Source organism: Podarcis muralis, chromosome 10 (assembly GCF_964188315.1).
Source record: "Podarcis muralis chromosome 10, rPodMur119.hap1.1, whole genome shotgun sequence".
Classification (NCBI taxonomy): Eukaryota; Metazoa; Chordata; class Lepidosauria; order Squamata; family Lacertidae; genus Podarcis; species Podarcis muralis.
Window position 1 is genome coordinate 74,806,125 of NC_135664.1, and position 11,924 is coordinate 74,818,048.

At 47.4% G+C, this 11,924-nt stretch overlaps 1 protein-coding gene across 2 annotated transcripts; it reads right to left on the bottom strand.

Moving 5' to 3' along the window:
* Positions 1-1,472: 1,472 nt before the first annotated feature.
* Positions 1,473-11,853, bottom strand: LOC144329024 (uncharacterized). Of its 2 annotated transcripts, none has more exons than XM_077935418.1 (5): positions 11,736-11,853; positions 9,820-9,975; positions 6,742-6,843; positions 3,729-3,854; positions 1,473-1,616 (listed from the first exon to the last, which is right to left on the bottom strand). In XM_077935418.1, the coding sequence occupies exons 2-5, from the start codon at positions 9,973-9,975 to the stop codon at positions 1,473-1,475; spliced, it is 528 nt and encodes a 175-aa protein (XP_077791544.1). In that variant the 5' UTR covers positions 11,736-11,853. The 2 variants fall into 2 exon arrangements, with proteins under 2 accessions (XP_077791544.1, XP_077791543.1); XM_077935417.1 differs by lacking the exon at positions 11,736-11,853 and adding an exon at positions 11,540-11,685.
* Positions 11,854-11,924: the final 71 nt, after the last annotated feature.

Genomic DNA, 11,924 nt, shown 5'->3' on the forward strand with positions numbered 1-11,924 from the left:
TGCAGATGTGAAAAGACACCACCTTCTCTGCTGGGCCCAGCTTTTGACAACTACCAGTTTGCATACAAGGCAAATAGATCCACAGAAGACGCTATCACCACCACTCTCCATGCTGCTCTGTCCCATCTGGAGCAGCCGGGGAGTTATGTGAGGCTGCTGTTTGTGGATTTTAGCTCTGCTTTTAACACTATCCTCCCCCATAGACTGGTGTCCAAGCTAGAGGCGATTGGACTCTCCAACTCCACCTGTCTCTGGGTTTTGGATTTTTTGTCAGAACGTTCTCAGAGGGTTAGAGTAGGGTCACATATGTCCACAGCCCTTAGCCTTAACACCGGCTCACCACAGGGTTGTGTGTTGAGTCCTCTGCTCTATGCTCTCTATACGTATGACTGTACAGCCATCTATTCCAGCAACAAAATCATCAAGTTTGCTGATGACACTACGGTGGTAGGGCTCATTTCAGGAGGGGATGAGTCCGCCTATCGGGACGAGGTGGAGCGGCTCTGTGTTTGGTGTGGAGAGAACAATCTGGCTCTTAATACGGCTAAGACCAAGGAATTGGTGGTGGATTACAGGAAAAAAAAGGCGGACATTCAGCCCTTGTATATCAACGGGGAACGGGTGGAGAGGGTGGCGGAATTCAGGTTTTTGGGAGTAACTATCGATCAGGGCATGACTTGGAGCGCAAATACCACTGCTCTGGTGAAGAAGGCCCAGCAGAGAATTTATTTCCTCAGACTTTTGAAGAAGAACAATCTGAGTGAGAGACTGCTGGTGTCCTTCTACCGAGGCTCCATAGAGAACATTCTTACATACTGTATTTGTGCTTGGTTCTCCAGTTGTACAGCTAGGGAGAGGAAGGTGCTCCAGAAGGTCATAACCACAGCCCAAAGGATTATTGGTCATCCTCTCCCATCTTTGGAAGAACTGTACGGTTCCCGTTGTCTTAGGAAAGCAAACAACATCCTGCAGGATTCATCTCACCCGGGACACAGTCTGTTTGCACTACTGCCTTCTGGCAGGAGATATAGAAACATCAAGTCAAGGACAAATAGACTGAAAAACAGTTTCTATCCAAGAGCTGTGGCCTTTTTGAATGCTGTAACTCGATAGTGTGACCTGGGAGTTTGATGGGTGTTGGTGTGGGTGTGGCTGGAATGTGGTTTGTTTGGTTGTTGTTGTTGTTTTGCTTTTGTTGTTTTTAAGGGATGGCATCCAATTTCGTTGCACTTGTGCAATGTTGCACTTGTGTAATGACAATAAAGAATCTATTCTATTCTATTCTATTCTATTCTAAGTCTGGACCACGGAGGTGAGATGAACTGCAGATGTGAAAAGACACCACCTTCTCTGCTGGGCCCAGCTCAGTTTCCATCCCTTCTTGCACCTGTTGTGTTTTGATTTGTTTATCTAGCAGATAAGGAGACACAATCCCGAAAGAGGACCTTCCAATGGGCCAGGAAGGTCCAGCGTCAGGGGCGAGGCTCTCCTCCCGCCAGCAGGAGGTCCAGGTAGGCCCCTGCCAGAAGGTCCTCCTGGCGAACGCCCAGCTCCTTCATCAGCTGCCGGGCCACCTCTTCGCCATCCTGGGGGCTCTGTTGTTCCTGAAGAACCACCTACAGGGATGGAACAGAACCTAAGAAGAGCCGGCTGGGCCAGGCCAAGGGCCCTTCCAGTCCACCATCCTGTTCTCACGGTGGCCAACCAGATACCCCAAATGCAAACCCACAAGCACAGTTTGAGCACAAGAGCAGCTCTCCCCTCCTGAGGTTTCAAGCAACTGGGATTCAGAAGCATTTACTGCCTCCAACCACGGAGGCAGAGTCTAGCTATCCTGGCTTGTGGTCATCGCTATCCCTCTCCCCCTCCATGAGTTTCTCTAACCCTCTTTGAAAGCCATCCAAGTTGGTGGCCGGGAAGGCGATTCCACGTAACGTGCTGTTGGGACGTCTTCTGTGTTTCCTGCGCTAGGGGGAGATCCCCTTGGGCAAGTCGAGTGGGCTGGTCTACCAGTGAGGTGGAAAACCTAGACTGAAGCCAATTCTGAGTGTGCATGTCAATAATAATAATAATAATAATAATAATAATAATAATAATATATAATAATATATTATTTACACCACGCCCATATGGCTGGGCTTCCCCAGCCACTCTGGGCAGCTTCTAGAAAAATATTAAAATACTGTAATACATCAAACATTAAAAGCTTCCCTAAACAGGGCTGCCTTCAGATGTCTTCTAAAAGTCTGGTAGTTGTTTTTCTCTTTGACATCCGATGGGAGGGCGTTCCACAGGGTGGGCGCCACTACCGAGAAGGCCCTCTGCCTAGTTCCCTGTAGCTTTGCTTCTTGCAATGAGGGAACCACCAGAAGGCCCTTGGCGCTGGACCTCAGTGTCCAGGCAGAACGATGGTGGTGGAGACACTCCTTCAGGTATACCGGACCAAGGCCATTTAGGGCTTTCAAGGTCAGCACCAACACTTTGAATTGTGCTTGGAAACGTACTGGGAGCCAATGTAGGTCTTTCAAGACCGGTGTTATATGGTCTTGGCGGCCGCTCCCAGTCACCAGTCTAGCTGCTGTATTCTGGATTAGTTGCAGTTTCTGGATCACCTTCAAAGGTAGCCCCATGTAGAGCTGTCTGCGGACAGGTAGGGTCTCAGCCTGCTTACCAGATGGAGCTGGCAGACAGCTGCCCTGGACACAGAACTGACTTGCGCCTCCATGGACATCTGGGAGTCCAGAATGACTCCCAGGCTGCGCACCTGGTCCTTCGGGGGCAGAGTTACCCCACTCAGGGCCAGGGAGTCCTCCACACCTGCCCACCTCCTGTCCCCCAAAAACAGTACTTCTGTCTTGTCAGGATTCAACCTCAATCTGTTAGCCACCATCCATCCTCCAACCGCCTCCAGACACTCACACAGGACCTTCACTGCCTTCACTGGTTCTGATTTGAAAGAGAGGTAGAGCTGGGTATCATCTGCCTGCTGATGAACACCCAGCCCAAACCCCCTGATGATCTCTCCCAGGGGCTGTATGTAGATGTTGAAAAGCATGGGGGAGAGGACAGAACCCTGAGGGACCCCACAAGTGAGAGCCCAGGGGTCTGAACACTCATCCCCCAACACCACTTTCTGGACATGGCCCAGGAGGAAGGAGCGAAACCACTGCATAACAGTGCCCCCAGTTCCCAGCCTCCATCTTCAAAGCAGAGTCTGCTGCAGTCCTGGTAGGGTGGTTCTGGATGGGGCCTCATCAGGTCTTGGCGGGGAGCTGCAGCAATTAAACAAAAGCTATGCTGCCCCCTCACCTGTATAGATAATATAGAGGACTCTCTGCCCAACTCCATAACTAGAACCCAATTTAGGAAGACGGTTTGATTTGGTTTCTTGGCTTCTGGTGTCTCGCATCCCTTGCCAAAAGAAGCTGGAAGAACTCTGCCTGCACCTCTGTTTAGTCCCCCTGACCTGCGTAGATTTCTTCCACCTCCCCTCGGATCTACTACCTTGACCAGATTCCTCTCCCTTGGTGCAACCAGATCCCACTGGGCCTTTATTCTGCTTTGCTCCTTCTCCAGGCCAAATCCTGCCTTCGGTCTCAGCTCCCAAGCCTCTTTTCTGAGCAATGCCTCCCTCCAGGGCCAAATTTCACGTCCGCCGGCTGACCTAGCACCTGGGAAGGGCGTTGGGAAGATCCCCAAAGGCGCTACGCACCCCCAGCTACCCTCACCTCCAGCTCCATGAAGTCGCCCAGCCCTTCCACGCGGTCCACATGGACACGGGTCTGGCCCACCAGGTAGAGGCGCCGCTCCTTCTTCACCGTCCCCTGCACCCCAAGGGCCTGGGACAGCACAGCCTGCAAGGGGAAAAGCGAGTGGGTCAGGCAGAGGGAGAGCAGCATTCACACATGCATAAATCAGGTTCTCCACCAGGTCTACCAACCAACCTGCACATGCCACACAAAAGGTCCGGAGTTTGGACCCCAGTTTAAAGGCTCTCAAGGCAGCAGAGCTGGGAAAGTGCTCTCCTCCTCTGCATCTCAGATTAAGTTTGGCGCTTTTGTTTTTGCTATTTATTTTGCGTTTTTGTTTTTGAGGCTTTTTCGGTTAATTTGTTTTTGTGGCTGTGTGGAGCCCAGTTCAGCTACTGATTGACTGATTGTGTGACTGCGGAAACATTGACTATCATCAGTGCAGGTAAGAAAAAAAATTAATTTTAATTTTTATCATTTACAATACCATCCTATTTATTTTATTGTACGGTACAGTGGTACCTCGGGTTAAGTACTTAATTCGTTCTGGAGGTCCGTTCTTAACCTGAAACTGTTCCTAACCTGAAGCACCACTTTAGCTAATGGGGCCTCCCGCTGCCGCTGTGCGATTTCTGTTCTCATCCTGAAGCAAAGTTCTTAACCTGAGGTAATATTTCTGGGTTAACGGAGTCTGTAACCTGAAGCGTATGTAACCTGAAGCATATATAACCCGAGGTACGGCTGTACATTGATTATTGCTTTCATTTTATGAATCAATGGTCTCGTTAGATAGTAAAATTCATGTTAAATTGCTGTTTTAGGGGTTGTTTTTAAAAGTCTGGAATGGATTAATTCGTTTTGCATTACTTTCTATGGGAAAGCGTGCCTTGGTTTTGGAACGCTTTGGTTTTGGAATGGACTTCCGGAACGGATTAAAGTTTGAGAACCAAGGGACCATTGTATATAAAACACAATAGACATTTATAAAGTTATGCGCGGCATGGAAAAGGGGATAGAGAAAAGCTTTTCTCCCTCTCTCCTCACACTAGAACTAGTGGACATCCAAGGACCCTGAATGATAGAAGATTCAGGACAGAGAAAAGGAAGTCCTTCTTCATGCAAAGCAGAGCTAAACTAAACTATGGAACTCCCTACCACAGGAGGCAGGGATGGCCACCAACTTGGATGGCTTTAAAAGAGGAATGGACAAATTCACAGAGGAGGAGAGGGCTCTTGATGGCTACCAGGCATTGGTGGTTATGTTCTGCCTCCACGGTTGGAGGTAGCAATGATTCTGGAAACCACGGGAGGGGAGAGAGCTCTTGCGCTCAGGAATCTGGTTGCAAGAACAGGACACTGGACTAGTTGGGCCATTGGCCTGATCCAGCGGGCTCTTCTTATGTTTATACACACACACACACACACACACACACACAGACAGTCATACCTCAGATTACAGACACTTCAGGTTGCATTTTTTCAGGTTACGGATGTTCCGAAACCCGGAAGTACCAGAACGGGTTACTTCCAGGTTTCACAGGTCGCACATGCGCAGAAGCGCTAAACTGCACTTTGCGCATGCGCAGAAGTGCCGAATCGCAACCCGCACATGCACACATGCACCGCTACAGGTTGCGAACGTGCATCCCTCAAGGATCACGTTTGCAACCCAAGTGTCCACTGTGTGTGTGTGTGTGTGTGTGTGTGTGTGTGTGTATAAATGGTTTTACAAATTAAAATTTGCATCCAAAATCATGAATAGCAAAAAGATAAACCAACATTCAGCCAAATCTCTGGACTCCCCCCCCCCCTTGGGTTCCGTCACTAGTCCTTTTCCGCTGCATATTTTAAGTCACTCCAATTTTTTAAACATCCCATGCATTCCTAGTTCTTGTTACATTACAAGTGTTATTCAAATCCTGCTAAAGTGCTCAACTGTTTACAGCGGTCTCCAAGGCAAGTTATACATTTCCTCCACTCTTTACTGAAACTCTGTTCTTCCTGGTTTCTGATTTCTGAAACCAGGCTCTTCTTAGGCAGGGTCCTGGGCAGAAAGAAGAGCCAGGCCACTCTGACTGACCTCAGGAGGCAGGACGGGAAGAGCACAGCTTCCAAGAGAAGGGGAGCCACTCCTTAGGGGGTAACTGTGCCCCTGAAGGACCAGGTGCGCAGCCTGGGAGTCATTTTGGACTCACAGCTGTCCATGGAGGCGCAGGTCAATTCTGTGTCCAGGGCAGCTGTTTACCAGCTCCCATCTGGTACGCAGGATGAGACCCTCCCTGCTCACAGACTGTCTCGCCAGAGTGGTGCATGGTCTAGTTATCTCCCACTTGGACTACTGCAATGCGCTCTGCATGGGGCTACCTTTGAAGGTGACCCGGAAACTACAACTAATCCAGAATGCAGCAGCTAGACTGGTGACTGGGAGCGGCCGCCGAGACCATATAACACCGGTCTTGAAAGACCTACATTGGCTCCCAGTACGTTTCCGAGCACAATTCAAAGTGTTGGTCCTGACCTTTAAAACCCTAAAAGGCCTCGGTCCAGTATACCTGAAGCATCTCCACCCCCCCATCATTCTGCCCGGACACGGAGGTCCAGCGCCGGGGGGCCTTCTGGTGGTTCCCTCCCTGTGAGAAGTGAGGTTACCGGGAACCAGGCAGAGGGCCTTCTCGGTAGTGGCACCCAGCCTGTGGAACGCCCTCCCACCAGATGTCACAGAGAAAAACAACTACCAGACTTTTAGAAGACATCTGAAGGCAGCCCTGTTTAGGGAAGCTTTTAATGTTTAACAGACTATTGTATTTGAATATTCTGTTGGAAGCTGCCCAGAGTGGCTGGAGAAACCCAGCCAGATGGCCGCGGTATAAATAATTTATTATTATTATTACTATTATTATTAGGGAGCCCCCATCCAGGTGGGCTGCTGGGCAGCATCCAGGAGCCCTTAGAAAGCACAGCGAGAAACAGCTCCCACCCCAGAAGGAATTACCGTAAGCCCGGTGGGATCATCCGTGGGTGAGATGGCATAATGCGAGAGCTTGGGGCCTTCGGCGTCAGGGCGATTGTAAAAGACCAGCTGCCCACGCCCGTCCTGGGAAGAGAAGAGTTGGCGTCAGCCCACGGGAGATGAAACATCCGCCTCCCCAAGAGGAAAGGAAGTTCATGGTATGGCCATTTTTATTCATCAGGGTGTGAAGTAGGACCCTCTGTCCACCCTGCACCGTCCTATTTCCCAGAATTCAGTCTGAGAAGAAATGCAACATGCCACAAATGGATTCCCGGAGAGGTGTATAAATAATAAAATTATTTCTGTAGGTATATAATTTTAAAAAAATACAGAAATATTGTAAAATTAATGAATGTTAAAATGATGTTGGATGAAAAGCTATGTGGTTTTTAGCTATAACACTATAAGGAGTATGAAAAAAATGGGCTATTAACAGACAAAAATTTAATGTTATATTATTTTAAGATTAAAGATTAGGATAATTAAAGAGGGGAAGGATTTGCTGAACTAACAAATTGAACGGGAATACAAAAAGGGAGGTGTGAGGAGGTCCGGGAAATAAGCAAACAAAAGAAAGTGATGGAATGATGGAATTGTTTTTTATCTATTTTTACTTTGTATTTTTCTTTTTTCTTTTTTCATTTTGTAAAATTCTAATAAGTATCTTTAAAAATAAATAAATAATAAAATTATTATTATTATAATCTCATTTTTGTAAATATGGCTTTTCTTTTCTTTTTATTCATGATTTTCAATTTTATACACTTCAATAAATTTACAATCATTTTAACATTTCTTCCTTCCCCCTCTTTCTGCAGTTCCTTCAATTTATTTTTTATATTTTCTGCATACAGTCATACCTCGGGTTACAGATGCTTCAGATCGCGCACCGTGCCAAACCCGGAAGTACCGGAACAGGTTACCTCCGGGTTTCGGAGGGACTAAATCGTGCTTTGCGCATGCACAGAGGCGCTGAATCGCGACATGCGCGTGTGCAGACACGGCGCCGCGGGTTGCGAATGCTGCGGGTTGCGAACGTGCCTCCTGCACGGATCACGTTCACAACCCGAGCATCCACTGTATTCCAAATTAACTTAACTTATTCATTTATTCATCTACTTTAAATATATATTCTTATAAAACCAGGTTATTACAATAATCCTGCCTATGTTCATATCTGTTTACAGTGTGTTTGTAAATATTCAACAAACCATTTCCATCCTTTTATAAACAGTTTGCTATCTTGATTTCCTATTCTTCCATTAAGTTTTGCCATTTTTGCATATTCCCTAGGTTTTTGTATCCATTCTTTTCCTTCTTTTCACTTTTAGGCGAGTGGCATTCTTGCTGCTGTTGTCGCATACATGAATAAATTTCTATACCTTTTAGGTAGTTCTGTCTTTATAATTCCCAAAAGAAAAGCTTCTGGTGTTTTTTTACAATGTTTATTTTAAATATCCTTTTCAATTCATTATGCATCATTTCCCAGTAAGCTTTAACCTTACTACAAGACCACCACATATGATAAAAAGAACCTTCTTTTGCAAATGTGGCTTTTCAATCACCACTACCTAAAAGGGACGGAGACTTTACAGCTCACCACCTGTAAAAATGGGTACTGGCCTCTCCCTCACAAGATCTTTGGGAAGAAAAATCATACGAGTCCACAAAGCACTCTGGAAACTGAAAGGATCCTTGAGAAGGGATTTAAAGTACTGTTAGAGATGGTTATCAGGCTCTTGACTTCAACCGTTGCCCAGTTCTGAGCTAAGAGAATTCCAGAATGGCCTCACCCTTGGACTGACGATAGATTGCCTGTCTAATAATTTATCCACCCACCTGCAGAGTTTGAACTTTGGTTTCCTGGAGGCTGACAGCTCGCTTGAGGTCAGTCCAATAAAGCAGGGGAAATCGGGCAGCAGTTGGAAGTTCAAGGCCAGGGCTGGGGACCCGTATTCAGCTCAAGGGCCATGTGTCAATAGTGGGTGGAGCCAGAGGCAAAAGTGGGTGGGGCAATAAAAAAGATATGTTTACCTGTGTGCAGTAAGGTAAAGGTAAAGGGACCCTTGACCATTAGGTCCAGTCGTGGCCGACTCTGGGGTTGAAGCGCTTATCTCGCTTTATTGGCCGAGGGAGCCAGTGTACAGCTTCCGGGTCATGTGGCCAGCAGGACTAAGCCGCTTCTGGCGAACCAGAGCAGCGTACGGAAACGCCGTTTACCTTCCCGCCAGAGCAGTACCTATTTATCTACTTGCACTTTGGTTGTCAGGAGCAGGGACCAAGCAACAGGAGCTCACCCCGTCGCGGGGATTTGAACTGCCAACCTTCTGATCGGCAACTCCTAAGCTCTGTGGTTTAACCCACAGCGCCACCCGCATCAATGGTGGGTGGAGCCAGAGGCGAAAGTGGGTGGGGCAATAAAAAAGAGATGTTTACCTGTGTGCAGTAGGCACAGGCAAATCAACCCTCTCTATCGTCTGATCCAGTGGTTCTCAAAGGGAGTGGAGTGCCACATTGGTGTGGCAGGGAGAGTCAAGGATAAGAAACATTCAAATATTTAGATGTAGTATAGCATAGCATTCTTCTACAGTTCTCCATGTCATATTGTTGTGAACAGGGATTTTCAACTCTGACCAATCTGAAAGATTAGAAAAGAGAAAGGCTTCTTTGTGTAGATGAAGAGAGTTTATTTGTCTCAAATTAGACCTAATATAAATGAGATTATCTGGCAAAAAAGCAAGCTTACTCACACCTCTCATTGAGTATGTATGCATATTTAAGGTACATACGTAAGAGGCTCGGTTATAATTCTATTTTGGGAATGATTCATGTTCTTATGTAGTTGCATCGTTTTATGCCCCATGATTGTATTCTAAAGAAGGTGTGTTTTGCGTTGTAAATCAAGCACTGCTAGGAGTTGTTCCTTTTTGTTTTCCCATGTATTGCTAATTTTTATTCTGAGAACCACTGCTCTGACTAGACAAAGAAGCAGATTATCAGAGTTCAGAGACACCCTCCATCTAAGCACAGAAAGACCCCCATCTGTGTTGGCTCACTCACCCTGAAGTCCCGAAGTTTCAGTCGCCCGTTGGGGGCAGGAAAAAACGTGTCCGTCTGAAGAATGACACAGCCTGGGGAACCGCTCAGCCGCTCAGCGTTCCTTAGTAGCTCAGCCCGGTCCCGAACCCGCGCCTTGATCTCCACGTTTGCGGGCATCTGGAAGAAAACAGCGAAGTTCAAAAGAGGCAAATAAGATTTTCCAGTGCAGGTGCTTTCAAGGTCCTGGGAAACTCTTTGCAAATCCTTGCACACCAAGGTGTCCCCACTACCCAAACCACAGGTCTGCCACGGAACGAGCATTGCAGAGAATTCTCTCATTGTATGCAGGGAGCTGGTCAGTTTCCCTGTTGCTCCAAGGCAGGTGAGTTTGGCAAAATCACCCTCTGGCTACGAACCTTAGGAACCTCAGGGGGAAGAATTTACCGTATTTTTTGCTCTATAAGACTCACTTTTTCCCTCCTGAAAAGTAAGGGGAAATGTGTGTGCGTCTTATGGAGTGAATGCAGGCTGCGCAGCTATCCCAGAAGCCAGAACAGCAAGAGGGGTTGCTGCTTTCACTGCGCAGAGATCCCTCTTGCTGTTCTGGCTTCTGAGATTCAGAATATTTTTTTTCTTGTTTTCCTCTTCCAAAAATTAGGTGCGTCTTGTGGTCTGGTGTGTCTTATAGAGCGAAAAATACGGTATATATAAAAAAAGATTTGAATACTGCTATATTGTAAAATTGGACGCGGGTGGCGCTGTGGGCCTAGGATTTGCCGATCAGAAGGTCGGCGGTTCGAATCCCCATGAGGAAGCTTCCCTCCATGTCATAGGCTTTATTTTATACACTTCTCTCGTGTCGCCTCTTACTCGCCCCTTCCCCTAAACTGTTTTCAGAGGCAGCGGCTGTGTCTTCCCCTCCAGCCATGGGCTTTGAGGGCCAGAATACCTGGCCGGCCCCCAGATGTTGCCCCCCACCAGTGCCAAATTTACGTATAAGTTAAACAAGCTATAGCTTAGGTCCCCAGTCTAAAAAAAATTAATGGAAAAAAACCCTGAATGTACATTTCCAAAATATAAGATAAAAAACCAATAAAATAAAACCTACATACAGCAACAGTGTTTGTGTGTTGTGTAGGCTCCTCTGGTGTAAGTCACTGGCCCTGCCTGCTAGCCTGCTCCCTAAAATATCACTGGTTTGCTCCTTTCTATATATAGGGTGCCTACATTCTGCTCTTTATAATTATTAGTAGTTTACATCATATATTTACAACTATTATTATTTCATGTTATAGCAAAGTTTCTAGAGACTAGATAATGAGTCTTTGTAAATTGTGTTTCTAAAGGAACTTTTGTTATTGCCAAATGCCAATGTGTTTGCATTATTAAGTTTGGTATGAATAAAAAACCATTTTAAGCTAGAGCTTAATAATTATTTCACTATTAATATACTTCTTCTTAATTGTATTTCAGTTCAACAATCACTTTGATAAAAAAAAAAAACATATTTTGTTATGTGCAAATGGCTTGAGATACCCATGAGGTCCATAAATAACCATCTAGCATATACTGAACACAAAAAACAGCGGCAATTTCTTGTTGGCAAAGGACAGCTGGACATATCAAGGGCCCCATGACCTTCAGGAGCTGAGGGCCTCATCCAACCTCAATCCGGCCCTGCCCCCCCACCTCACCCCATGCTCTATATCTCAAGCACTGGGGTTGCAGAAGCTGAACCCACCGTCAGTCCCAGAAGCTTGGCCGGAGCCCCCAAGCCCGACCCCGACCCGCCTGCGCGTTCCCACGAGCACTCGAACACGTGTCTCCCGCGCCTAGGCTTCCCTTCTCCCTGACCGCTGTGATTGGCCCCCCGCGCCAGAGGCGGGTCTGGAGCGGCGGCTCCGGATTGGCCGCGGGGTCGCGGGGTGGGGTCTCACCAAGGCCGCGCCCACTTTTCCGTCAGCAGCTCCGTCGACGTTGACGCCGCGAGAGGCCAATCAAGGAGAACCGCGCGGCGAATGAGAGCGAAAGGAGCCGGGAAGGGGCCGTCCAAGCGTCGGAGAGGCGATTGGGCGGGCCGGGGCCCGGTGGGTGGGGCGAAGGCCCGGCGCGTCCGCCATTGGCCG

What these genes read in the sequence shown, in the direction of transcription:
- LOC144329024 (XM_077935418.1), bottom strand. Translation starts at nt 9,975, where the DNA reads ATGCCCGCAAACGTGGAGATCAAGGCGCGGGTTCGGGACCGGGCTGAG. An exon ending in TGAAACTTCGGGACTTCAGG is followed by an intron (nt 6,844 to 9,819) that starts GTGAGTGAGCCA and finishes TTCTCTTCCCAG; the next exon opens with GACGGGCGTGGGCAGCTGGT. An exon ending in ATGATCCCACCGGGCTTACG is followed by an intron (nt 3,855 to 6,741) that starts GTAATTCCTTCT and finishes TTCCCCTTGCAG; the next exon opens with GCTGTGCTGTCCCAGGCCCT.